Source organism: Perognathus longimembris, chromosome 6 (genome assembly GCF_023159225.1).
Source record: "Perognathus longimembris pacificus isolate PPM17 chromosome 6, ASM2315922v1, whole genome shotgun sequence".
NCBI lineage: Eukaryota > Metazoa > Chordata > Mammalia > Rodentia > Heteromyidae > Perognathus > Perognathus longimembris.
Window position 1 is genome coordinate 23,896,652 of NC_063166.1, and position 27,856 is coordinate 23,924,507.

The 27,856-nt window shown below is 40.9% G+C and overlaps 1 protein-coding gene across 1 annotated transcript; it reads right to left on the reverse strand.

The window, feature by feature from the left end:
- Positions 1-356: 356 nt before the first annotated feature.
- Positions 357-27,609, reverse strand: Stmnd1 (stathmin domain containing 1). Its single transcript, XM_048347372.1, has 5 exons — positions 27,526-27,609; positions 20,595-20,775; positions 7,039-7,190; positions 1,416-1,547; positions 357-644 (listed from the first exon to the last, which is right to left on the reverse strand). Exons 1-5 carry the CDS (start codon positions 27,607-27,609, stop codon positions 357-359), a joined length of 837 nt encoding a protein of 278 aa, XP_048203329.1.
- Between the last annotated feature and the right edge of the window lie 247 nt (positions 27,610-27,856).

The following is a 27,856-nucleotide window of genomic DNA, read 5'->3' on the forward strand; positions in this document are numbered from 1 at the left end:
GGCATCTAAAGTACATTGAAAGCTAGATTGAGGGAGAATAACAACACTATAATATTGAAGCTCAGTAAGTGGATCTGTCTTTATGGTTTTCTTTTTTGTTATGAGCACAATCCTTTTTAATGATTCAACTCACCTAACTCACCTAAGGCAGCTCCCACAATCATTCCTAAACCCACAATCATTCCTAAACCCACAGCAGAAATCCCAGTGGGTGAGCACTCAATCAGAGGACCTGGGACAAATTTAAAAGGCCATTGCTGGCGAGAAGAAAGGTGTGTGTGTGTGTGTGTGTGTGTGTGTGTGTGTGTGTGTGTGCGCATGTGTGTGTGTGTGTGTGTGTCACAGAACAGGGCTCCTTAGAAAATGTCTTCTTCTCGATTGTAGGACATGTCTGATTCCACCACACCCAACCCTTCCTGGTTGTAGCTCCTGTGAATCAGGGCTGCATCTATTGTACTCTTCTTCTGCTTCAATGGTTCTCTTCCTTCAGGATCCCTTGCTTCAAATGGGACAGAACTCCCAGTTGCAAGTCCAGTGGCAAATGGAACCACAGCCCCTCCCAGGTCAGTCACATCTGAGTGAGTCACTGGGGGCAAAGGTCGGTGGTCACTCTGTAGCCGTTTTCTGATTTCTTCTTCTTTTTTCTGAAAAGTAATATTCAAGAAAGAAACGAGAACTTGAGTGACTTTCTATAGGTTCTTGTTACTCTGGCATGTGTTGCTCTATTCAGACTTTTACATTTTCATTATTCAGTTATGCAATGATACTTGTTACATAATATACATACAACAAATGTTTATTTGCTGAGGAGCACCTGGTGCAGGTGTCAGACACAGGGCCTGCCCTGTGACTGCCTCTCCTGCTCCTTGCCTCTCCTGCTCCTTGCCTCATGAACAAAACCCTACACTTGATTTTTTTTTCTTTTTGTGCCAGTCCCGGGGCTTGAACTCAGAGCCTGAACACTATCCCTGAGCTTTCCTTGCTTGAGACTAAGGTTCTACCAATTGAGCCACAGCTCTACTTCTGGCTTTTTGGTAATTTATTGGAGATAAGTGTCTCAGGCACTTTCCAACACCCATGCTGGCTTTGAACTGAGATCTTCTTATCTCAGCTCCCTGAACAGTTATCAATTCAGGTGTGAACCCCCAGCACACATTGAGAATTGAATTTTTTTTTTAAATCAGGCTTTGTGTGGATGAAACTAAATTTCAAGCCTCTTCAAGATTCATTCCTTCACAGCACAAAGATAATTTTAAGACGCTACTAAGGATAGATCATAAGAAGCTTACAGGATCATTAAAATAACAGGCTAAAAACCATACAATTTGTCTCAAAGCTGCTGATAGGAAAGTCTGAACTCCTTTTAGCCATCAGTAAGTGCTTCAGAGCTACAAGCCTCCGCTAGATTCCGTTACCTTCCGGCGTTCCTCTACCGCCTGCATCTTTTCTTCTATGTCCTTCATGGTGAAATCCTTTACTTCCTTTTTGATCTTCAGTTTTTTCAGCCTGGCTGGTGGCTTTCTCAGTGGCTTCTCAGTCGCTTCTACCTGGAGGAAGATTTTTTTTGAAATTTTTGGGAAAGAAAGGAAAGAGAGGTAGAACAGACACAATTTTAAATGCTGGGGTATGGCTCTAGAGATAGATTGTCTAGCAAGTGCAAAAAAAAAACAAGAAAAAAATCATAAAAGTTTGGTACATATCTTTCTAGATATTCTCTATGCACATGTATATATATGTACAGGACATCTGTAATGCAGAAAAAGATCCGATTATACCATATATTCCTGCAATTTGCTTTCTTCACTTAATCTAATCTAATCTATCTATCTATCTATCTATCTATATCTATATAAAACTCTAAACTTAGGAATGTTTTTTAATGAGTTTTGAGTCTTCATTATAAAATGGCAATACTATTCTAGATAATTCTTCTTCAGATTTTGGTTTTTTTTTTTTTGGTTTGTTTGTTTGTTTGTTTTTGGCCAGTCCTGGGCCTTGGACTCAGGGCCTGAGCACTGTCCCTGGCTTCTTCCCGCTCAAGGCTAGCACTCTGCCACCTGAGCCACAGCGCCCCTTCTGGCCGTTTTCCATATATGTGGTGCTGGGGAATCTAACCGAGAGCTTCATGTGTAGGAGGCAAGCACTCTTGCCACTAGGCCATATTCCCAGCCCCCAGATTTTGTTTTAAACACAAAGTAATTATTAACATTTGTTGTGATTTCCGAAGGACAATCTCTTCAGAGAAGGGGGGGAGGAAGGAATCAAAGAGATAAAATGAATTTTAAAAATGGATCAAAGAGACAAAGACAGGCAGGTGATTGGTACTCAGCCCCAAGCAGTCTAAATACTTATTTCAGAGGATTTTTTTGGTAACAGGGAGGAGAAGAAGAAACCATACCTACTTAATAATGGTAAGTACTTTCCAGTATGTGAGATCAATGACTTTTTCCTACAACAGCATGCAACATAAGGATAAGAACACAGAATTATCACAGTGATGGGGAGAGAGAATGGAAAGCTCATAGCACCAATATGGGAACTGGAAACAGAAGGGATGTAGGTGTGGCTGGAGGGAAGTATCTCTCAGGACTCGGCTTTCTGAATGATAGTTTAGTGGGGACTATTACGTTTCTTTCCAATTTCAAAACCTAGGTTTGTCAGAAATTCATTTTTAAACAGAAAGGCATTCCTTGAAGTTGTGGCTCGTTTACAGTCACAGACAATTTTATGTGGTCTGGTTTTTCCCTGCACAAAAATTTTCATTAAAGCAAGTTCACCTTGTCCCTCATTTTGTGTGTGTTTTTTTTTTTCTGAAAATGCCATTTAGATCTCAAGCTTCCAGTGGATTTGCTGGAAAAAGGATCTGCTTTGGTGGCTCAACTAGAAAAACTTAGAAATTAGTATGAAAAATCTTGTTTAGGGGAATTCATTCATCAAAGATTAAAAGAGCAACTTGGAGTTCACATAACAATGGAACTTTAACTACAATACTGAAATTACACAGCAAGTGTAAGAGACCTTTGGAGTTTTGAGATTGCATGGACCATTCTTATGGCTTTGTTCCTAAATAATGTTTGTCCTCTTCTTGAGAAATTAGTCTCATGGATGCAGCCTGTATCATTTCTTGAGTTTGAAATTTTATGTAAAAATGGGAGAAAACTTCCCTAACTCATCTGTATCCTTCATAATTTTAGGAAGTCAAGATTTATCAAATGTTGGCACTTAAAAGTGGTAACCATGGTAATGGTGTGCATGAAGATGCAGAGACTAAACAACAACCACTGGAAAGCCTAGAGAAATAGTAAAGAAGTTACCAGGTCAATCATTCTCTTTAACAATATTATCAGAGACCAGCCATGGCAGTATATGCCTGTAAATTCAGTTTAGGAAGGAGGCAGAGGTAGGAGAATTGTAATCCTAAACCAATTTTGGCGAAAGTGTGAGACTCGATCTGAACAACAAAGTAAAGCCTTTAAAAGGGCGATGGGCTTAGTGCAAGTGGAATAGTCCCAATACCTTAAGTTCAAACGCCCCTCCCCTAGAATGGATAAAAAAATTAGTGCCAGAAGACTTCTGTTCTCAAAGATGCTGCGATAACATTTGACTCTTATTTCCAGCTAACCAACCTCCTATATGTTATGTCATAAATCCAGAGTGAATTCAGCAGAGCTTTCCCAATTAAGTACTGACCTACAGATGAACCTATCTTGGTTTTGCTCCCCAATGGAGTCTTGTACCTAGATTAGGTTAAAAGCTTTCTGAAAAAGGTTTTATCATTCCTATTCTTTTGACTCTAGACCTCCTGGGGAAAGTCACTTTGTTGACTGACATTATTTAGTCCTGACTCAGTCTGTTTCCTCCTTCTTCAAAAACTCCCTGTGAGGTTCCACAAATAATGTCAGAGACTGATGCAATGCAATCAAACTCCCTAAGGACTCCAAAGGTTAGCAAAAACAGAAGCTGCTAAAAGGGGAGAATAAACTTTGACCACTCATTGGAGAAATTAATAAGAGTATTCCTGGAGGGACTAATAAAAAATTCACTGAGTCCCTTGTAAAAAGACTCAGAATGTACCAAGGGTAGGGAGAAATGGGCTTGAAATAAAAAACAAACAAACCCTAAACCCACTAAAATCAATGTGGGTAAATAAGTGTCACTTACCTATAAAGAGATCTATACCAATCCATACACTTATCAACATGTACATATAAACAATACATGTTAACAATATAGCCACTTTGTCTCATTAAATTTGTCTTCAAATACACTGAAAGATTCATTTAGTCATCTAATAGCTTGTTTGTTGGTTGGTTATGGGGCATGAACTCAGAGCCTGGGTACTGTCCCTGAGCTTTTGTGCTTAAGGCTAGCACTCCACTTTGAGGCACAGCTCCTCTTCCTGTTTTCTGGTGGTTTATTTGGAGTAAGAGTCTCATGGCCTTTCCTGCTGGGCTGGCCTTGAACTGTGATCCTTAGATCTTAGCCTCCTGAGTTCCTATGATTACAGGCGTGAGCCACCAGCCCCTGGCCCGATAGCTTCTTGATATTATCTTTCTTGCATATCATTTTAAGTCTCATGTAAGCCTTCTTGAAAGTTGGTTATGGAGCTGTAGTATTTGCCAGCAAGTGTAAGATAAAAATTAAGGAAAAAGATGGAAGGATATTCTGCAGCAACCACAGACACTTTCATGGATCTCTAGGAATAGACTGTGTCACTGGACACCCAGATTCCAAGGAGGAGAAGGACCCTCACTGCTCTCACTTGTCACTACTCTTCCTTCTATGTCACTTGAACTGAAAACATCATGCAAGGTAACAAACAAGCCAAGGAAGAGACAGGCCAGCTTGCAGAATTCCCGTGCATCTCAGTTTACTATTAGTGCATACAGGAAGCCTTATTTGGACAAATGTTCTCTCCCATGTATTCTATTTTCCCCCACACCATTTTATTTAAAATATTTTCCCCTTAAATGAAGAAATAATGTTCACACATCTGATTGGATTCATCACATTAGAGGAACTGCTGACATTAGTATTTGCTTTATTTTATCAGCCTTTTTTATTGCCCTGCATTCCTTGACTCTTTTTTTAAATCAATTTTATAAGGCTTTTGTTTTTCTTAAAAAATTATTAAGTATTCGAAACTTCAAAGTATTAGCAGTCAAATATTTCCATATTTTATATGATTATCATATGTCCAGTATCATTCTTTTTAGTTTTGTCTAATGAATTTTCTCCAAAACATTGAAAGAATTTGCTGTCTGGCACAATTAAGGTGTTGTGTGTTTTTTTTCCTCCATCTAAGCTGAAAGAGACCTGCTTTCCTTGTCAAGAGTGAATAACTGTTTCCTTCCTTTCTTCCTTCCTCCCCCCTTCCTCCCTCCCCCTCCCTTCCTTCTTCCCTTCTTTTCTTCTCTCCTTTCCTCCCACTGTCCCTCCCTTTGTCCCTCCCTTTGTCCCTCCCTTCTCCTCCCTCCCTCCCTCCCTCCCTCCCTCCCTTCCTTCCTTCCTTCCTTCCTCTCTCCATTTTTTTTCTTCTTTTGTTTGAACTTAGGCATTTGCTAGGCAATCATTTTACATGACTCCAACCTTTTACTCGGGTTATTTTTAAGATAGAGTCTCTTACTTTGCCTGGGTCATGATCCTCCTGTTGATATACCCACCATAGCAGGGATGTGTGCACTGTATCACACCCAGATTTTTCTGTGGAGATAAAGTTTCAGGAACTAGAACTGGGATCTTTCCAATCTCAGCCTCTTGAGTAGCTAGAATTACAGGTATAAGCCATTGGTTCCTGGACACTTTGGCTTTTGATTTATAAGTTTTCAATATTCTCTGCACACAAAGAATGAAATCAACTTTATTTAAACACTAGGTGCTTGATCTGTTAACCTGATTTATATAATGCATTTTTCATTCCCATTTGACAGTTTTCTCTACAACACAGGGTTAAATGATGGTAAGGGATAACTGACAATTATGATGTGACTTTTGGTCTCTACTTCTACCATTTCTGTTTTTTCTTTTCCCAACCATTCCCCTATGCCCAAGCATATATTTCAGTTGTTATTTCTTCTTTTTTAGCTTCATTCTCCTGCTTGTGCCCTAAGAAATACTGGTAGGAGCTGAGACCTTTGGCTTAAAAAATAGACAATAAAACAAATCAAAGTAGAAAAAGTATGCTATCTTCTTCACAGCTGCACAAAGTTATTAACTTGAAAGCAAAAAACCAGAGCCCTAGACATTGGTCGAATCACTTAAAAATGGAAGGAAAATACCATTTCCATTAAGGAGAGAGTCATCAAGATGATGCAACAAAAGCAAGAATGTAAAAATTTCTAGAATTGTATTTCTTTGTGTTGGTCTTAGAATGCACATATGCATACATGTACGTATAAGCCTATCAGTTGTACCTCTGACATTTAGATCTCTTTCCATCTTGAATAAATCACAATTCAATTTTATATTCCCAAAGGCAATGTTTCGTAAAAATTTCTGAAAGAATGAAGGGAAGTTATTCAATAGGACTTATATCTTGAGACATGTTAAGTTCAGTAAAACCCATGAAATGTTTCAATGGATTCATCAATCATTATGATTGATTCCTGGCTCTACTGAGAAAGATATACATACTATATAGAAATTTATGGAAAAGCCTGGTAGCTCACACCTGTAATCCTAGCTACTCCGGAAGCTGAGATCTGAGGATTGTAGTTCAAAGCCAGCTAGGGTAGCAAAATCCATGAGACTCTTATCTCCAATTAACCACCAGAAAACCAGAAGTGGTCCTGTGGCTTAGAGTGGTAGAGCACTAGCTTTGAATGAAAAGCTCAGACAGAGCGCCCAAACCCTGAATTCAAGCCCTACGAAAAAGAAATTTATGGAAGAAAAATCTGACTTACTTAAATGTTGTCATTTGTTTTGTAATTTGCATCCTGGAAGCTGCAATTCTTACTGAAAGTAATGGCTTGCGATTCATTTTCTTCTGTTGCTCATTTCAAGTGAATATAAGTGAATGCTAATTAGAAAGTTACTTGCCATGACATCGTAGGATTCTCCATGTCTGAACACTTTGCTGTGACTCTGTATGATTCCTTGAACGATTAGCTCCTCCAGGATGTCTAATGACTTTTGTCGTTCTCGTTTCTCCAGGGATTTAGGACCATTGATTAATCCATTGGCCGCCAGATCTTCCAAAGACAAAGAAAACAGAAAAGGACATTGAAGAATGAAGAGTCTTATTAATCAAATACTAAATGGGCACTTTATACTTCATCGTCCATTGAAATCTTAAATCCAGTATTTCTACCAAGCGTCTGTTTCTATTATAAAACTTTGTAGTCCTTTGAAGTCTGTTCTTGCTATTCTTACAGAGGAAATATATCAACATAATCTACTCTTTTTTTTCATAATCTATTCTTGACTTAGCTTATCTCCTATGAACATAACAACAGCTCTTCTGTGTGCTGCTATTTGTGAGTTTTGTTGTAACAACAAGTATACACTTGGGTAAGATGACATGAGTTTGCTCCTCTAATGATGAAGCTGAACTCTAGCAAAGACTCAAGACATTCTCCTGGTAAGTCTTCTGAGTTGCAGTTTGGTTTCTATGCTTTATACACAAAGCATAAACAGCACGATGTTGCCAAGAGACGTCGAGCTCTGCAACCCTGAATGCACAGTTACACCATCTGCTATGTCTACACGCAAGTCAAAGTAGGCCTTTTGGAAAAGAGGTTTTGAACCAAATCAAAACTGGAGTAGTATCAGCTAGCATTGAATTCGTGTTTTAAAAAAAGAGCAATAAACTGTTTGTAGAGGAGCCTTCATAGACTAAGAGGACATCTCCTTACAAACCACCCAATTATGCAAATAAACAAATAAGCAGTAAGTTTTATATTGTCAGATTATAAAAGAAATGAGGCTAGCTTGTTGGCCCCAAGACAACTCTTGTTTCTGCAGTCAGAAACAATGCAGTGTGTACTCCTCAGAGATGAACTCTCTTCTATTTTGTCATTCTACTTCTTGGGTGGCAGCTTTTTATGAAAATTTCTAATCTGAGCGGCCACAGAGTGTCTTTCGGTTTGTGCTGGGAGGAAGAAAACACACTCAAACACACTCACAGTTGAACACACACACACACACACACACACACACGGGTGTTTCTCACTCAGATGATTAGCCTCTCTATTATCAGAGATTTTCCCTGACTGGCCCCAGCACATAATACCAACAAATCCCTTACCATGTCTGTACTTCCCTGTACTGGTTCTTCTGCCCATGTGAGTGTTTGAAATAGAACCAATTCTCATTTTAAAGTGTTCTGTACAGATTTGGGGACAGAGTAAAAAAACAGGTCATCTAGGTGGGTCAACCAGAAAACTTGAAAAAATGCAAAAGAATCGAACATTTAGGCCCAGAGGTGAATCCCTTCAGGAAATCAGAGTTGTTTTTGTTATTGTTGAGAGGGTGACTTTTGTTGTGTTGTTGTTAGAAGGGCAACATGACAATAACTATTTACTGGGTAGTTTTTATTGTGCAGTTGCACAATACTAAGTACTTTATATACTGCTTCACATCTAACTCAAGCAGCAACTCTGTAAGAGAGGCTTTATAATCCTCATTTTTATAAATAAGCACCTTGATTTGATGGAAGCCAGTTAAACTTTCCCAGGGGAATAGGAGCAGCAAGTGTGTTAACAAGGCCTGAATCTAAGTCCCTTTGAATTCAATCTCCACCAGCTCAACTTCACAGCTCAGAGAGAGATCAAAGAAATGGCTCCATCACTATTGGTCAATCTTTCTCCCATGATGTTTCCAAAAGGAATGTCATGCTTGACCTCTGTCTCTAACACAATGAAATCATTATAACTGTTCTGATCCATTATTTTCTGAGTTCACTAAATTATCTGGCATGATACTTATAGTAGATACCATAAACAGAGATTCCTAGAATATGTTAGTCATTTCAAATCATTTTCACATTTTCTTGGAACACTGGAAACTATTGGGGAAAATCTAAAATAGCATTGTGAAGCCAGGTGAGGGGAAATCCCAGATATTCCGAAGGTAGAGGTAAGGAGGATCTCGAGTTTCAGGGCAACCTGGGCAAAGCTCATGAGCTCCTATTTCAAAAACCAATATGAGGACTTCCGGGAAGACGGCGGAGGAGCAGCAGAGCCCTAGCTGAGCTCCCTCCGACATCACAGTTTTCTCACCCCATAGAAACTTTTACTCCTAGAAAGACAGCCAAAGTAAGTTCTAACAGTACAGGGATTCTGGCCAGGAAGGAAAAATCGACTTTGCTCTTCTGAAAACACAGATTTGAGCTCTGGGCTGCGTCCCACCACCGCGCCAGTGCCAGCGCAGCGCCCGGCACAGCAACCCGCACTCCGCGCGGCTAAAGCACACAGCGTAGACCAGCGAGAAATACTCCAGACGGCAGCTGAGCACAGGCCGGCTGAAATCGCAGAGAAAGCGTGAGTACCCCAAGAAAGATATTCTCACTCATGCCCACAGAGCAGCTTCTGGGAGGCAGCCCTTCCTCCACCGCCAGAGCAAAGCGCCATCTTTGCCACTGGCATAGGGTCAGACCAGATTGGAACTGAAGTGGGCCTGGGGAAAGCGAGGTCAAAGTAGCCATCTTTGAAAAGGGCAGGAGGGACCAAACAGTGAGAGCCAACTCTGCCCAGGAGAACGCCCCCTGCCCTGGCAGGAGGCGAGTCCTGGGCAGCGGCTTAGCCAGAGGGTCCCCATCCTGCCCGCCGGATTTTCTAAATTTAAAGCAAAAGCTGTGAGCAGCTACCGGCGGCACGGAAACACCAGATGGAGGAACAAACAGTTCCTGGGTCACAGAGGAAGCCCAATTCCCAGCCCAAAACGGAGCTGCATTCCATAGCCACCTCCGCCTAGGAGGCCGCCTCCCCCAGGCAAGCAACTCTCAGCCGAGCAAAACAGGCCAGAGGCGCCCCGCCCTGCTGAGTCCACAGCCTATTCAAATCCAGGCATCAAAGGCAGTGGCCCCACAGCAGACAGAGAAGCCACAGTTCCTGAGACTGCTCACGTCCCCATCTACAGAGGACGCCAAGGCCCACCTGCAAGCTGTGCGAACCTCAGAGACCCAGGATTGCACCAACAGGGGAGAAGGGTCAGAACAGATCCACCCCTTGCATACTGAAATCAAGTCAAACCAGCCAATCAGGAAAATAGACTGCAGACCATTGCAAGGAAAACAGAGACTGGGGAAAGACCACCCAAACAAGGAGGACTCCATTTTTTTTCTTTTCAAACATTTTTTAAACTTTTGAAAAAAAATTTTTCTTTTTAATTTTTTCACATCTGAAACATCGTTGGTTTTTTTTTGTTTGTTTGTTTTTTATTTGTTTGTTTGTTTTCCATTTTTACTGGATTGTTTTATCAAGTTTTTGTTTGTTTGTTTGGGTTGTTCCTTCTGTTTTTTTTCCTTTTTATTTATTTTTTCTTCTTTTTAAAATAATTTTTCTCTGTTTAGTGTATCTGTCTTCCAGTATTTTACTTTATTTCTCTCTTTGCATTCTCTTTCTTTAAAAATTACTTTCCTATGAATAACACCTCCACTCTTTTCTGCTAACTCTCCATTGTCTGTCATTTTAACCTTGTTCTTTCTACTGATTCTATTCTTCTCCACATTTCCACGTCACTGAAACTAAACAAAAATCACCCCCCCCCAATACATTTTACTCTATTCTCTTTACTATCTCCAACTTACCCTCCTGACTTACTGCCTGGACCTCCAGGTTCCATTGACTCCTGGTTATTGGATAGAGGGTATCCCAGCTTAATCTGAGTTAATCAAAGGAGTTCATAGAGAAAGCCAGTCCTAAAAGAACTTAATATAAAAACAAGAATTGCGTATAGGGTTGTAACAGTAAATAAGTAAATACTGACTACAGGGCCCAGGATCGGTTGTTATATTGAAATTGTATTCTTTAGGAACACCAAATCTAACTTTATAGACAGGTATACAAGTTATCTGTATATAATTGTGAACTTGTAATATTTACACAACAGTGCTTGGTAAGGGCTGCTTTGGGTCTTAAACGGTGCTCACAGGTGCTGGTAGACTGGCATTCCCAATTCAAATGGGCAGAAGAAACACAAGAAAGATGGCAAACAATGAAGTCATATCCCCCACTCAAAACAAGCAGGAAGCAGAGCAGTCAATCAAAGACATAGAAGAGAACCCCCAAAAGGCTCTACAAAGTCTACTGATAAACATGATAAATGAAAAGTTTGAATCTCTTCAGTCAATTATTCTAGAGCATGAGGAGGCAAAACAAAAATTAATGGAGAATTTCATGGCATCCACAAATAGAAAGATAAATCAACTTCAAGAGTCAAATGAAAAGATAGCTACCCAGCTTAAAGATCTGAGAGACAACAATCAAAACTAAAGTAATGAAGTTAATGAAGTAAAGAAGTCCATACAAGACCTAAGAAATGACATGGAAGTCATCAGGAAAGACCAGTCAGAAGGAAAAGAGATTTGAAATCAAGTAGCTAGCCTACAGTCCCGACTAACTGAAGCAGAGGATCGAATCTCAGGAGCTGAAGATTCCTTACATTCTATGGAGAAAGATCAAAAATCAATACAAATCCAGTCCAATCAACAAAACAGATCGCTACAGGAGATTCAAGACACGATCAGGAAGCCCAATTTAAGAATAATAGGTATTAAGGAAAACCTGGAGAAAGAAGTTAATGGGATAGGCAATCTGTTTAACAGAATATTAGCTGAGAACTTCCCAAATATACAGAAGGAAAGGCCTATCCAGATACAAGAAGCATTTAGAACCCCAAACCGACCAGACCAGAGTAGGACATCCCACCGACACATTGTGATCAAAACAGGATCAGTAGAGTACAAGGAAAGAATCCTTAAAGCTGTTAGGGAGAAGAAAACAATCACATATAAAGGAAAAGCAATCAGAATTACCCCCAGACTTCTCAGCAGAGACCATGAAAGCAAGGAGAGCCTGGAATGAAGTATACCAAACACTAAATAAAAATAACTACCAACAAAGAATTCTGTACCCAGCCAAACTCTCATTCATAGCCGAAGGTCAAATAAAAGTCTTCCACAGTAAGGAAAAACTGAAACAATATATCTCCACAAAACCAGCTTTACAGAAAATCCTCAAAGATGTACTACACAGGGAAAATAATCAAGATCCCAATACAGACAGAGAAATGAACCCTAAATAGTAAACATCAGATCAAGAAATGGGAAGACACCGCTTTAAACAAGGTAGTGATAATGAAAGGAACAAACGATCATCTCTCAATCCTAACTCTCAACATTAATGGACTTAATTCTCCAATCAAATGACATAGGCTCATAAGTTGGATCAAAAATCAAGATCCATCTTTCTGCTGCCTCCAAGAGACACATTTATCCAGCAAAAGTAAACATCTTCTAAAAGTGAAAGGCTGGAATCAAATCTATCAAGCAAATGGCCCCCATAAGCAGGCTGGAGTTGCAATCCTACTATCAGACAAAATTGACTTCAAATTAAAAAAGGTAAGAAGAGACAAAGAAGGCTACTACATACTAGTAAAGGGATCTCTCCTACAGGAAGATATAACCATCCTAAATATCTACACACCAAATGCAGGAGCACCCAACTTCATCAAACAAACACTACTGACTCTAAAAACACTCATAGACCCAAACACATTGATAGTTGGGGACTTTAACACTCCACTATCACCTCTGGACAGATCAACACGCCAAAAACTAAACAAAGAAACAACAGATCTTAATAATTGCATAGACCAACTAGACTTAACTGACATCTACAGAATATTCCACCAGCAACAACAGAATACACATTCTTCTCTGCAGCACATGGAACATTCTCCAAAATAGATCACATCTTAGGGCACAAAGAAAATCTGTACAAATTCAGAAGTATCAAAACCATTCCCTGCATTCTCTCAGACCACAATGGAATAAAATTAGAGCTCAACTCAAACAGCCACCACAGAAAATCCTACACTTCATGGAGACTAAACAACACACTGCTGAACCATCAGTGGGTCACTGAAGAAATTAAAACGGAAATTCAAATGTTTATGGACTTCAACCAAGTTGAGGACACAAAGTACCAGCTCCTTTGGGACACAGCAAAGGCAGTACTCAGAGGAAAATTTATATCTCTGAGTACATACATCAACAAACTGGAGAAACAGCAACTCAGTAATTTAAGGATGCACCTTAATTTTCTGGAGAGAGAACAGCAAGCCAAACCCTAAGTCAATAGACGGAAGCAAATAATTAAAATCAAATCAGAATTAAATCAATTAGAGACGAAAAATACCATTGAAAGAATCAACAAAACAAAGAGTTGGTTCTTTGAAAAAATCAACAAGATAGACAGACCCCTGGCAAACCGGACCAAAAAACGAAGGCAGCACACTCAAATAAACAAGATAAGAGATGAAACAGGTAACATCACCACAGAAATAACCAAAATTCAGAAAATAATAAGGGACTATTTTGCAAACCTTTATGCCAACAAATTCGAGAACTTGGAAGAAATGGATGATTTCCTAGAAAAAATTGATATCCCCAAACTCAACCATGAAGATTTAAACCCTCTAAACAGACCCATATCCAGTATTGAAATAGAAATGGCAATAAATGATCTCCCATCCAAGAAAAGCCCAGGTCCAGACGGATTCACTGCAGAATTCTACAAGGCCTTCAAAACAGAACTCACACCAATATTTCTCAAACTCTTCAATGAAATTGAAAGAGAACATTCACTACCAGACTCATTCTATGAAGCCAGTATAACCCTCATCCCAAAACCAGGCAGAGATCATCACGGAAAGAGGACTACAGACCGATCTCCCTGATGAACATAGACGCAAAAATTCTCAACAAAATTCTGGCCAATTGACTTCAACAGGTCATCAAAAAAATCATACACCACGATCAAACTGGATTCATCCCAGGGATGCAAAGTTGGTTTTAATATACACAAGTCAATTAATGTAATCCACCACATCAACCGGAGCAAGCTAAAGAACCACATGGTTTTATCTCTGGGTGCGGAAAAAGCGTTCGATAAAATCCAGCACCCATTTATGCTAAAAGCCCTGGAAAAACTGGGATTCCAGGGAACATTCCTGAATATAATCAAGGCAGTTTATGACAAACCAACAGCTAGCATAACTCTAAATGGTGGAAAACTAAAGCCATTCCCTTTAAAATCAGGAACAAGGCAGGGATGTCCACTCTCTCCCCTGCTCTTCAACATAGTATTAGAATTCCTAGCCCGAGCAATAAGGCAAGAAGAAAATATAAAGGGGATTCAAATAGGAAAAGATGAAGTTAAACTTTCTCTCTTCACAGATGACATGATCCTATACCTAAAGAATCCCATAGACTCTACCCCCAAGCTACTAGAGCTGATCCAAAACTTTGGCAAAGTTGCAGGATATAAAATAAACCTTCAAAAATCAATGGCCTTTCTCTATGCTAATGACCCGAAGACCGAGGCTGATATCAGGAAAGCAACTCCTTTTGCAATAGCCCCCCAAAACATAAAATACCTGGGAATAACCTTAACCAAAGAAGTGAAAGACCTCTTTGATGAGAACTTTAAAAGCTTGAAAAACGAAATTAAGTCAGAACTACGGAAATGGAAAAACCTCCCATGCTCCTGGATTGGGAGGATTAATATAATCAAAATGGCAATATTGCCAAAGGCTATCTACAAATTCAATGCAATACCCATCAATATCCCAACACCATTCTTTAATGAAATAGAGGAAGCAATCCAGAAATTCATATGGAACAATAAAAGACCTAGAATAGCAAAAACACTCCTAAGCAGAAAGAACAGTGCTGGAGGAATTACAATACCCAACTTCAAGCTGTATTATAAAGCTATAGTAATAAAAACAGCTTGGTATTGGCACCGGAACAGGCCTGAAGACCAATGGAACAGAATTGAAGACCCAGAAATGAACCCACAGAACTATGCCTACTTAATCTTTGATAAAGGAGCTAAAACAATAGTATGGAAGAAAGATAGCCTCTTTAACAAGTGGTGCTGGCAAAACTGGCTCAACACATGCAACAAACTAAAACTAGATCCTTATATATCACCCTGCACCAAAATCAATTCCAAATGGATTAAAGACCTTGAAATCAAAACAGACACCCTGAAAACACTAAAGGAAGGAGTAGGAGAAGCACTTGGGCTCCTTGGTGCAGGACGGAACTTCCTTAACAAAGACCCAGAAAGGCTGCAAATCAAAGAAAGGTTGGACAAATGGGACTGCATCAAACTGCAGAGCTTCTGCACGGCAAAGGACATATCTCGCAAGATAAACAGAAAGCCCACAGACTGGGAGAAGATCTTTACCGGCCATTCAACAGACAAAGGCCTCATCTCTAAAATATGCAGAACTAAAAAAATTGCCCTTTTCCAAAACAAAACCGCAAAGAACCAATAGCCCCCTCATCAAGTGGGCTAAAGACTTACAAAGAGACTTCTCTGATGAGGAAATGAGAATGGCCAAGAGACATATGAAAAAATGCTCTACATCACTGGCCATAAAAGAAATGCAAATCAAAACAACATTGAGATTCCATCTCACCCCAGTAAGAATGTCATATATCAAGAAAACTAACAATAACAATTGTTGGAGGGGATGTGGCCAAAAGGGAACCCTACTTCATTGTTGGTGGGAATGTAAACTGGTTCAGCCACTCTGGCAAGCAGTATGGAGATTCCTCAGAAGGCTAAATATAGAACTCCCCTATGACCCAGCAGCCCCACTTTTGGGTATCTATCCAAAAGACCACAAACAAAATCACAGTAATGCCACCAGCACAACAATGTTCATTGCAGCACAATTTGTCATAGCGAGAATCTGGAACCAGCGCAGATGCCCCTCAGTAGACGAATGGATCAGGAAAATGTGGTACATATACACAATGGAATTTTATGCCTCTATCAGAAAGAATGACATTGTCCCATTTGTAAGGAAATGGAAGGACTTGGAAAAAATTATACTAAGTGAAGTGAGCCAGACCCAAAGAAACATGGACTCTATGGTCTCCCTTATTGGTAATAATTAGTACAGGTTTAGGCAAGTCATAGCAGAGCATCACAAGGCCCAATAGCTATACCCTTATGAACACATAAGATGATGCTAAGTGAAATGAACTTCATGTTATGGAAACAGTTGTAACTACTTTCAACGTCCTATGTGTATCTGTAGTTTCTATATTTGATGATGTTCTTGTATCACCTTCCTGTGGTTGTACCTACACTATCTCTGTAATCTTATCTGAGTATATTGGAAACCGTGTATACTGGTATTGGAAGTAGGAAATTGAAAGGGAATACCAAATTTGAGAGACACAGGGTAAAAAAAGACAAACAACTACAAAAGCAATACTTGCAAAACTGTTTGGTGTAAGTGAACTGAACACCTCCGTGGGGGGTGGGGAAGGGAAAGGGGGAGGAGGGAGGGGGGTATGAGGGACAAGGTAACAAACTGTACAAGAAATGTATCCAGTGCCTAACGTATGAAACTGTAACCTTTCTGTACATCAGTTTGATAATAAAAATTTGAAAAAAAAAAACAAAAACCAATATGACACGAAAGAACACAAGGCATAGATCAAGTGGTAGAGTGCTTGCCTAGAAAATTGAGGGCCTATGTTAACTCAACAGCACTATGAAATAAAAGCCCACAAGATGAACACAAGGGCTCACTCCTCTAATACTAGGTAGGTATTCAGGAGGCAAAGGTTGGGAAGATTGAAATTTGAAGTCCAAGAGGACCCCAAAGAAAGCTGAGTGGGGCACCATATACTCTTGTCATCTTAACTATGTGGTAGGCATAACGAGGAGAATAGAGGTTCAGGCTGGCCTGGTCATAAATGTGAGATTCTATCGGAAGCATACCTAATGTATATCAAAGTGATGGGAGCATGGCTCAAGTAGCCGAGCTCCTGCCCAGCAAAAACAAAGCACTGAGTTCAACACCTACCCCCAAAATATTCATTCTATTTTATTGAAAAGGTAATTCATGATTACCAGTGCACATTTAGAATATACACATAAAAAAGATAAGATACAAATGAGAATACTCTCACTATTCAGAGGTTGCCATTATCCAAGTGGGATATTTTTATAAATTTGATGACATATCAAAATTTTTTGTTTCCTATTTAGTTAGTATTTACATTAACATTAGTATTTTCTCATATAATTAGACATTCTTTTTTTTTTCTTTTGCCAGTAGTAGGGTATGAACTCAGGATCGGGTACTTGCCTGACTGGCACTCTACCACTTGAACCATACCACTACCCAAGCTTTTTGCTGGCTATTTTGAAGGTAGGGTCCAATGGGCTTTTCTGCTTGGGTTGCCTTTGAACTTTAGTTCTTCAAATCTCAACCTCGTGAGCAGCTAGGATGACAGGGATGAGTCATCAGTGCCAGGCTTTGTAAGCATGGATAAAAAATGAAATTAAACAAAAAGACATGTGTGATGTTATCTTAATCTTGACATAGGAAGAGATTTCCAGGTTTGCTCAAATTCTAAGTTCAGTAAACAACTCACAGATTTTGTTACATTAACAATATTTTCAAAATGCAAGCAAGTGTAGTAGCTATCATTTGCCTCCTAACATTGAGTATGATACAATTTCCTTTTGGTATTCTTGCCAAAAATTGCATAACCTAAACCCAATTTCAGAGAAGTCCAAGTCCAGGAGCAGTCTACAAAATAAAAAGCCTGTATTCTTCAATGATATCCAGGTCTGTCTTAAGAGAGAAGGAAAAGTTGAAGGGTTGTTCAGATTAAAGGAGATGAAAGGCACATGACAAATTACACACAAGGTCAAGAATTAGATGCTGAATTCAAAATTTTCACACAACTGGCTTATGGTTTATAAATGAGATAATAGTACATTGATGGTCTTTATCAATGGTGATTTCCAGATCCTGGCCCTTGTACGGAAATCATGCAAAGAAATCTTGTTTTTAGGAAAAACACATGGTATATTTAAAGGCAAGGTAGCATTGGATCTGTGAATGGGGAATGTTCTGATGCTAGTATAGTGACCTTTTAACCTTCGCAGGGTCTGCATGAAAAAAGTATGCAGTCTCTGTTCACAGATTTTTCTCTTAAAAATTTTTACTGCTATTCACAATTTTAAAAAGTTTTTTGGGGGGCTGAGAATATAACCTACTGGTAAAGTGCTTGCCTCATATACATGCAGCCCTGGGTTCGATTCCTCAGCACCACATATATAGAAAAAGCCAGAAGTGGTGCTGTGACTCGAGTGGTAGAGTGCTAGCCTTGTGCAAAAAGAAGCCAGGGACAATGCTCAGGCCCTGAGTTCAAGCCCCAGGACTGGCAAAAACAAAACAAAACAAAAAGGTTGTTTTTTTTTTTAAATAAAGGAAATACACCCGGTTCTAGATTTAACAATGACTTGGGTTTGACTTAACACATTTTTGGCATTATGATGATAAAAGAATGAAACCATGCATTTGGTAGAAACTATGGTTTGAATTCTGGGTTTGGATCTTCTTTTTCTGTTGGGCCAGGAACATGTGATAGAATCCTCCTTTGGCTTCTGGACAGGGGGAGTGGCCCCATCCCCACAAGGAGAAATAACTGACAATCTACAGTATGTTGTGCTCCCAAGTGAGGGTGCTCCGTATGCTGTGTGCAGTCAAGACCTTTTCCATCTCCATCATGAATCAAAAAGACTTTGTCGGGGCTGGGGATATGGCCTAGTGGCAAGAGAGCTTGCCTCGTATACATGAGGCCCTGGGTTCTATTCCCCAGCACCACATATACAGAAAACGGCCAGAAGTGGCGCTGTGGCTCAAGTGGCAGAGTGCTAGCCTTGAGCAAAAGGAAGCCAGGGACAGTGCTCAGGCCCTGAGTCCAAGGCCCAGGACTGGCCAAAAAAAAAAAAAAAAAAAAAAAAGACTTTGTCCTTGGGAAGTGTTAAGATGAGACTTGAGATCCTTAACCAATTCATTCTGCAAGCTGTAAAGCTCAGGATAAAGAAAGGAGGAAGCCAAGGAATAGGAGATGGGAAATGTGGGCAGGGAACACATGTTGTTGAGCCCAGGGTGTTCTACCATGAGTTACTTTCTGAAAAGGCCTGAACACTACATTTTAGAAACATCTGCATGGTAGCTGATGCTTCCCTGAGCTTTTCTCTCTTAGCATTATCTTGTTTACCTGTCATGTCATCTTCCCCTTAGTGTTCTTTTTTTAAAACAGAGTACAGCTGGCAGGACTTACAACTGTACCTGTCCCCAGCTGCCTGGTGCTGTTCAGTCTGCCAACCACACAGGTATTTAGCATGCATGTTGCTGTCAGAGAGGAAGCAGATCCACTTAATCATTGGAGAGAACAAAGCATATGTGCTTTCTAGGGGGTAGAGGGCAGGAAGGGGTAGGCCCAGCACTGCTCTCCTTACTTCCTGCTTCCTTCTCCCTGGTCACATCAGAACCACAGAAGGTGGCAAATACAAACTGTACAATAAGATGTGTACTTCAGTAAAGCCCATGAAAACACATTCATGTACTAACTCATTTACTTTTCCAAATTATAATGACAAGGAATGAAACAAAAATAAATCTTCCTGCATCCCCCAAACAAAACAGACTTCTACTCCACTAGACCTGTGAGGTTCATGTTATTCTAAAGATTGGTCACATTATAAATAAGATGTCATGAATCAACAGGAAGGAATAACTCAAGAAAAGGCAAAATACAGCACAGGGGAAATAACAAGTAGTGTCTACATAGCACACCAGGTGGTAGCTACTCCTTTTATGCTTTTGATTCTTTGAGTGCTATGTTTGCTGATAACTTGGATATGGGAAAGACAGGGAGAAAAGTTCAAAGAAGGCTTTTATATAGTTTTGATAGTGCAGAACTTTCCCTCAGAAAGATGTTAATATAGTAGGAGTTAAATTTATATCAATGGAAGTGCGTGCACGTGCGTGTGTATGTGTGTGTGTGTGTGTGTGTGTGTGTGTGTGTGTGTGTGTGCAGTTCCTGGGGCTTGACTCAGGATCCTGGTACTGTCTCTGAGCTTTTTTGCTCAAGGCTAGCACCTTATCACTTGAGCCATACCTCTACTTTCAGCTTTTTGGTAGGTAATTGGAGATAAGAGTTTCACCAACTTTCCTGCCTGGGCTAACTTTGAACCATGATCCTCAGATGTCAACAACCTGAGTAGCCAGGATTATAAGCATGAGCCACCAGTGCCCAGCTTGGAAGCACCTATTCTTAAGTTGTGTTTTAATTCTTAATAAACACTACTTTAGCTTAAACACAACAACATGGCTTTAGCTACAGCATTGACAAAAACACTAATGATTACTTAGCATTACTTACATAATCAAGACCTAACGTTCAGGACAAAACTCTTGCCATTTAATGTACTCCATGACCCATGAAGCAGTAATAAAAGCTCCACCTAATATCAGTTATGTGTTTAGAGGAGTAATATCTTGTGGAGATCAATACAAATAGTGGTGGAGAAGGAGTTTACCTGAGTTTATTCTTCCATTTCTTTTATCAGGAGATGGAGAACTTTCTGGAATAGTTCCAGGTAAGTTTCCCATCTGGACTTGTTGGTCCAGGTCTTCTGCCTTGTCCAGAGTGTGCTTGGTTTGTGCATCTTCAGTCTGGGGGCTGTGATCTTCCCTAGAATGAGTCACCCTGACCTCAGCCTGTGAAAAGGGAACAGCTCAGTGAGGGTCAAAATTTCTCAGGGAAGATGAAAGTCAGGGTGCTCCATCTGCTTTGTGAGTATTGAGCCAACTTGTTTACATGGTAGTCTGATGAGGACTCCTTAGTCTGTAGATGTTATGTTATATGGTAAAATAACTTAGATGTGATTGAATTAATGTTCTCAAGAAGACAAGATTATCCTCTATCAGTCAGGTGAGCTCTAAGTGCAATTTGAAGTCTTTACATAAAAGACAGTCAGAGGGAATGTCATAATTTGAGTGTAAACAGGCCTTAAAAGGCCCAGGTATGGAAGGCCTGGTCTCCAACTGGTGACTGTATGGGAAGATCAATGGCTAGTGAGAATGGCTTAATCCATTGACTAATTTGTAGCTGAATGGGAACTTGAGGAGGCAGGGCTTATGTGCAGAATATAGGTAGCTGGGAAAGTGACTTTCAAGGGTGTATCTTGTCTCCAGACTCTCTCTCTCTCTCTCTCTCAGCCTCCCAGCTGACGTGAGCTAAGAAGCTCTGTTCCATCAGGCCTTGTCCGCTATGATGCTCTGTTACACCACTGATCCACATAGTGACTAGGCCATGCGACCATGGACAACTCTGAAGCCATGAGTCAAAATACATTTCTTTCTTAAGTTAATTCTCCAGGCATTTTGTTAGAGATAATTGGTACCAACAAGTGGGAGCATTGTTGTGCCCATTCCTGAACCATATAACTTGGAAACCTTTGAAACTGTTTTATGAGAGCTATTCAGAAACACTTTGGAGCTGCGGGTCAGGTAAGCTGGAAGCAGAGTTTAGTGTGAAATTCTGATGGAAGCATAGAAGGTCATGATGTCATTAGGAATATTGACAGAAATGACTGTGCTCATGAGGTTTCAAGTAGAGAGGAAGATTATGTTGGGAACTCGCCTAGAAGTTATTCATGCCACATTTTGAGAAATAAATGTATGTTTTCCATGAATTGTAACTTTGTGTGAGGTTGATTTGGAAGGTAATGGACTCATTAGCCTGGTGGGAGAAAGTTGATGGCACTCGTATTGTTGGCTGCTTTTGCTTCTAATGAGAATAAGAAGCAAACAGCAAACTCAAATTGGAAGAACTTGCAGTTTGCCTAGAAAAGGAGAAGATTTGAAGTTGGAGCCAAGATTTGGAGTTGGGCATGGATGATGGAAAAGAAGCCCAGTGCTTTGCATCGGACAATAGGAAATAAGGCTTGATCTCACCCATGGCAGACTGAAAGGCATAAAAGAATTGAGACTTAAGACTTTAAGACTGCTTTGGTAAGAAAGTTCAAGGGCTCCTGGCTCATACAGGGTTCATCAGAAAGCTGCTTCCCAGTTTCCAGCCATTTAGGTGCACAAGGGGGCTTGACTATTGCTTAAGTTGGCAACAACCCTGAGCATCTCATAGGTGATGCTGTTTTTGCAGACATAAAGAATACAAGCATTGTAGTCCACAGAGGCTTCCGCCTAGATTTCAAAGCAAAGTCAGGCAATGGGACAGAGAGAAATCTCTTCAGGCAGCCCCTGAGAAAGTGGTGTATGAAAGTGGGAAGGCCAAGCCTCAATGCAATGGAGACCCAAGGAACTTGGAAATGTCAGAGACATGGAACAGCTGGTGAGGAAAATGTTGGGCAGGGAGCAGAACTGATCTGCAAGAAAGGCCTTTGAGACTCCAGATAGCAATGCCCACATCCTGCCACTACTGCATGTTTTGCTTGCCAGACACAGAGCTACAGGGTTTGATGTTAGCCCTATTGGGTTTTAATCTTGTTTTTGTTCCATTCCTCCCTTTGGAAATACAAATGTCCACTTGTGCTATTGTATCTTAGAAATATATAACTTTCTCTTTGATTTTATAGGTGCTCACAGCTTCTTAGCTGTTTGTCTTGAGTCTCAAAAGCGAGATGTGAACTGAATAAGACCTTTCCTCACGATACATTTATCTATTCATCCACCCTCACATCAGTCTATCTATTCCAGTGGATCTGTTCCTCTAGTAGAATTCTGACTGACACAAACCACAGTAGAAAATCAGTACCCTCCTCTAAACAGAAGGACTATCAACCTGTTGGTATAGCACCTCCTAAATGTATTTACTCATACAGACTCTAGTAAAATAGATTGAAATTGGTCAATTGATCTGCTAATGAAAAGATGTCCAATGTTATTTTGTCCTTAGAGAAATAGAAACCACAGTGAGCAGAGTCAGCTGCTTCACATGCATGAGGAAAACTGTGAAGAACAAGGCACACACCAGCAAGTGTTGGCGAGTGTGTAGAGAAACTAGAAACTTCACGGCTTGCTTTGGGAATTAGTTTGGGGCAGTGGCTTTGAAAGCAGTTTCGTAGTTTCTTTAAAAAGTTAAGCATAGAGTAACTGCAAGGATGCAGAAACTACTCCTAAGGAAATGACCGAGCAAAGTAAAAATATGTGCTTATTCAAAAACTTGCACAGAAATGCTTATAATTTTTTTTATGTATGATGCTCAACAAGAGGAAACCACACAAAGTTATCAGCTGATGAGTGGATAAGTGAAATGTGGCATTGTCACACAAAAGAATATTACTTGGCAATCAAGATAGATTAAAAACTGACACTGCTACCATCAGACAATACTTGAAAGCACTATCATAAGCGAGAGGAGCTAATCGCAAAGGTTATGCATGCTAAGCCAAGGCAAACTTACAGAGTCAGAAAATGGATGGGATGAGGTGAAAGAATGAGGATTGGCTGCATATGGGTAGTCCTGGCTTTGAGGTGGGAAACTGTCCTATAATGTGATGGATGTGGTGGCTTTCAATTATGTGTTTAAATGGGCAGGATTGTCAATGAAGTTATTTTATTTTATTTTTTTTTTGCCAGTCCTGGGCCTTGGACTCAGGGCCTGAGCACTGGTCCCTGGCTTCTTCCTGGCTTCTTCCGGCTCAAGGCTAGCACTCTGCCACTTGAGCCACAGCGCCGCTTCTGGCCGTTTTCTGTATATGTGGTGCTGGGGAATCGAACCTAGGGCCTCGTGTATCCGAGGCAGGCACTCTTGCCACTAGGCTATATCCCCAGCCCCAATGAAGTTATTTTTAGAAATTAAGAGGTTACTGGGGAGGAGGTGGGAATGTGTGTAGGAAGTTTTATCTTGTTCTTGAGATGAAGTTGAGCAGAGGCTGTGTTTCTACATTTTCTATTGATTTTATGCTTCAGTGCCTTTGGGGTAGTTTTTAAAAAATCAGTTTTAGAATTAACTATGACTTTCAAAGTGACCATTTGTGGATGAAAACCATCACTATTCTATTTAAAAAATTCTTTGCTTTTAGCTATAGACAGGTGCTTGTTGTTTGTTTTTTCTTTTTTTCTTCCTGGTGTAGGGGTGCTATATGTAGTTTACTATTTGGGAAAAAAAAAACAACATTTGCCAAACAGCTTGGAAGAAGTAATTTGTTGATGCTTTCCAGAGCTCAAAGCTTCTTAAATTATTAGCAGATGCATTTTATAAATATATTTGTGTATAGACCTATAGGAAGAAATTGTTCTTCAAAATTTGATTTTCTGTAGTTTACTTCTAGTAAAAATAATAAAAACTACCAGCTCTCAAACAAACAAACAAAAAGCCCTCAAGAATATGAGGAATAGTCATTAGGGCTGAGGGACAAGGCTATCACTTTCACTGAAAGGAGAGGGCTGGGGTGTGGGGAGGGAGGTGGGGGGGAAGAGAGAGGGTGAAAGAGCAAGAGACAAAGAGAGAGGAAGGAAGAGGAGGAGGATGAAGACAATGACAATGAAAACGAAAAGGAGGAGAGAAGGAGGAAGAGGAGGAGAAAGAAGAGGATGAAAGGAGAAGAACAAGAAGAGGAGGAGGAGGAGGAGGTAAAAAGAGTGCAAAGGAGAAGTGACAAGTAATTTAATTCTTTTTTTATAGAAAATAAGCAATCATTTCTTATTAGCTATTAGAGAAAAGATGTGAAGGGCTCTTGGTGACCATCCATTGTGATGTAACCTCTCCCTTTAGATAGTAGATCAACTTTAAATTACTCAGGTAGAAGAACAACATTTCTCTAATGAAGAGAAGTTTCTGATGCTTTTCTTATGAGTTTTACTGCAGTGTCTTCTTGCCACATTAAACTAAGGTAAATGTGGAGAATAAGCCTGTAGATTATTTTCAAGATGTTTAGCTTTGAACGTTTTAAAGTTGGATTGTGAAGAAGTCTCTAGATTTCATACAGGCAAACATGGTCATTTTAATCACAGATCTAACTACCCTACTGAACTCTGTGCCCCGTGTAGTTAAGAAGGGATTGCTGGGCTGGGGATATAGCCTAGTGGCAAGAGTGCCTGCCTCGGATACACGAGGCCCTAGGTTCGATTCCCCAGCACCACATATACAGAAAACGGCCAGAAGCGGCGCTGTGGCTCAAGTGGCAGAGTGCTAGCCTTGAGCAGGAAGAAGCCAGGGACAGTGCTCAGGCCCTGAGTCCAAGGCCCAGGACTGGCCAAAAAAAAAAAAAAAAAAAAAAAGAAGGGATTGCTATTCTGATGACTATAGAGTTTAATTAATAATAATTATACCCTTCCCAAGTCAGATTTCCAAACTTCAGTGCTTTGAGCACAGAATGAGCAGGTACATGTGGGAACCAATGCTGAGTATATGTTCAGATGATTTAAATATTGAATTTCCTCCTTATTGGTCAAATGATGCTACTAAGAGACAAGAACATACCAAGGAACCCAGATGGTAGAGGGTTTGGGATGGGCAATCACTCAAAGTATATTCATTATTAAATTATATTCACAGTAACTGCTAGATATACAAAGATTTTTTTTTTTTTTTTTTTTTTTTGGCCAGTCCTGGGCCTTGGACTCAGGGCCTGAGCACTGTCCCTGGCTTCTTCCCGCTCAAGGCTAGCACTCTGCCACTTGAGCCACAGCGCCGCTTCTGGCCGTTTTCTGTATATGTGGTGCTGGGGAATTGAACCTAGGGCCTCGTGTATCCGAGGCAGGCACTCTTGCCACTAGGCTATATCCCCAGCCCCCAAAGATTTTTTTTTAATGGCTCCAGTCCTCAAGGAGGTGACACTTAGGACAGAAGGTTGAATGGAAGCAAATTAATAGGATATGATACTTTGCAATCTGACAGGAGAAGGCATAAAAATCAACTCTGTTAGCATGGAGGCCTGACAGAGGCAAGAGTCCAGGATGGACAATAGAGAAGATACCATTAGAAAGAAAGGAGGGGATCTACTTGTAAAGGGTTTTGTACAAGACAATGAATTGCTTCTTAGGTAGAAAGGAGTCAGACTGGTTAGTGACAGGAGAGGCAGAAAGACACCAAAGAGGTAATGAGGTTCTAAACACAGGCAGTGGCAGTCTGGAGACAGTGTTAGGGATAGGCTTCTCTCAAAGCACTGGTGTCAAGCCAGCAGTTAAGGCACACCTCCTGGCCCTTTCCCTGTTTAGTTTATTTTTCAGGTAGGGTTTTACACATTTGCTCATGTAGGCCTCCAGACCTGGATTTTCCTAATGCTGCCTCCTGCCCAGCCAAAGTTATTATAGTCCTGAGCTATCATATTCATCTCAAGCATGTGCTTGCCATTCCCCAAATATCCCTTAGGAAAGATAGCCTTAAATCCTAGTATGCTGGACTTCAGCTATACTGTCTGGGAAAGCATGTAAAAGGCATTCCTCTTCACTCTTTTTTATTGTTGTTGTTGTTGTTGTTGTTGCAGGGTTTGGGGCTTGAATTCTAGGTTTGCGTGTTGTCCCTGAGGTTTTTGTGCTCACGGCTAATGCTCTACTGCTTGAGCCACTCCACTTCTGGGACTTGCAGACATTCCTTCCTGGGTTGGTTTCCAACTGAGAGCCTCAGATCTCAGCCTCCTGAGTAGCTAGAATTAAAGGAGTGAGCCACTGATGCCCAACCCTTTTCACTCTGAAATGTCTGGTTTTGGTGGAAAATCATATAGCATCCCTGCCTTACTTTAGGGTAACCCCACTGGGCTGGACCCATGATGGCTCCTAGTTCTGTGTATGTAAGACTTGAATGTGGGATGAGGAGGAAGAAGTCACAGGCATCTTTCCATGCCCCTCTCTGAAAAAACCGATTCCATGAATGGTCTCCAAATGACTTACAGGAGACTACCACCCTTGAGGCATAGTGAAAAGAGTATCAGCATGAGATTCTCGAACACTGACTTCCACTCAGTCTCTCCAACCAAACAAGCTTTGCAGCATGGGGCAAGCCAGTCAGTCACCCACTTCTCTGGGTCTCTCAGGTGGCAACCATAGGGTTCCTGTGAACAACCTCAACCCCAAGTGAAGCTACCAACTAACCCATTTTCAGAAGCTAGTAGTAAGTAATATGTGGCAGCTTCCAGGAACTCTTGCTTTCCCTTGAAAGCAGGTGACCCACCCTAGGGTCACCCCCAGCTGTGTGCAGAACCCCCACTTAGGCTCCGCTGCCCTAGGTGTGGCCAGGAATCTGCATGTGTGTCGACAGAGGCAAGACACTGGATTCCTGCCTTACACACCAGCCCAACGCTGGCCCCGTTGCTCCCAAAGGCTTCAGTTTGATTACCCAACTACTAAGGAGGCTGGGGTGAACTTGGACCCTGTTCTTACCTGCTCCAGCTGTCCCCAAGAGAGGCTTCCCGGGCTAAAGTCATCATGTCTATTTTATCATCATCATCATCATCATCATCATCATCATCATCATCATCATCATCATCATCATCATCATTAATTTACCTGGGATCCCTCTGCCCAGCCTTTCTTGGGCTCAGGCACTGGTCTCTGGTCTTCCCCTTCAGGCTGGGAAGGTCCACAGCCCATGCTGGGCAGCCCGCCTTGTTCACCGCTCCTCTCTGTGCGCCCCGGGGAGCGCTCAGGCGGCCCCCACCCCCTACCCCGCGCCCCCGCGCCCCCGCGCCCCCCGCGGCCCCTGCTGCCTCCTCTCCCACCTCCTGCAGTCCAAGGCTGCACTGGAGACGCTGCTGGGCAGTTGCTGGGAACTGTTGCCACAATAAACCCAGTGATCTGGGACCTGGGCGGGAATGGGCGTCTGAGGCATTGTTAGGAT

Excerpts from the sequence above, each read along its gene's own strand:
- Stmnd1 (XM_048347372.1), bottom strand. The coding sequence starts at position 27,609 with ATGGGCTGTGGACCTTCCCAGCCTGAAGGGGAAGACCAGAGACCAGTG. Across the intron at positions 20,776-27,525 it reads GCTGGGCAGAGGGATCCCAG|GCTGAGGTCAGGGTGACTCA; the intron begins GTAAATTAATGA and ends CCCTTTTCACAG. Across the intron at positions 1,548-7,038 it reads GAGAATCCTACGATGTCATG|GTAGAAGCGACTGAGAAGCC; the intron begins GCAAGTAACTTT and ends ATCTTCCTCCAG.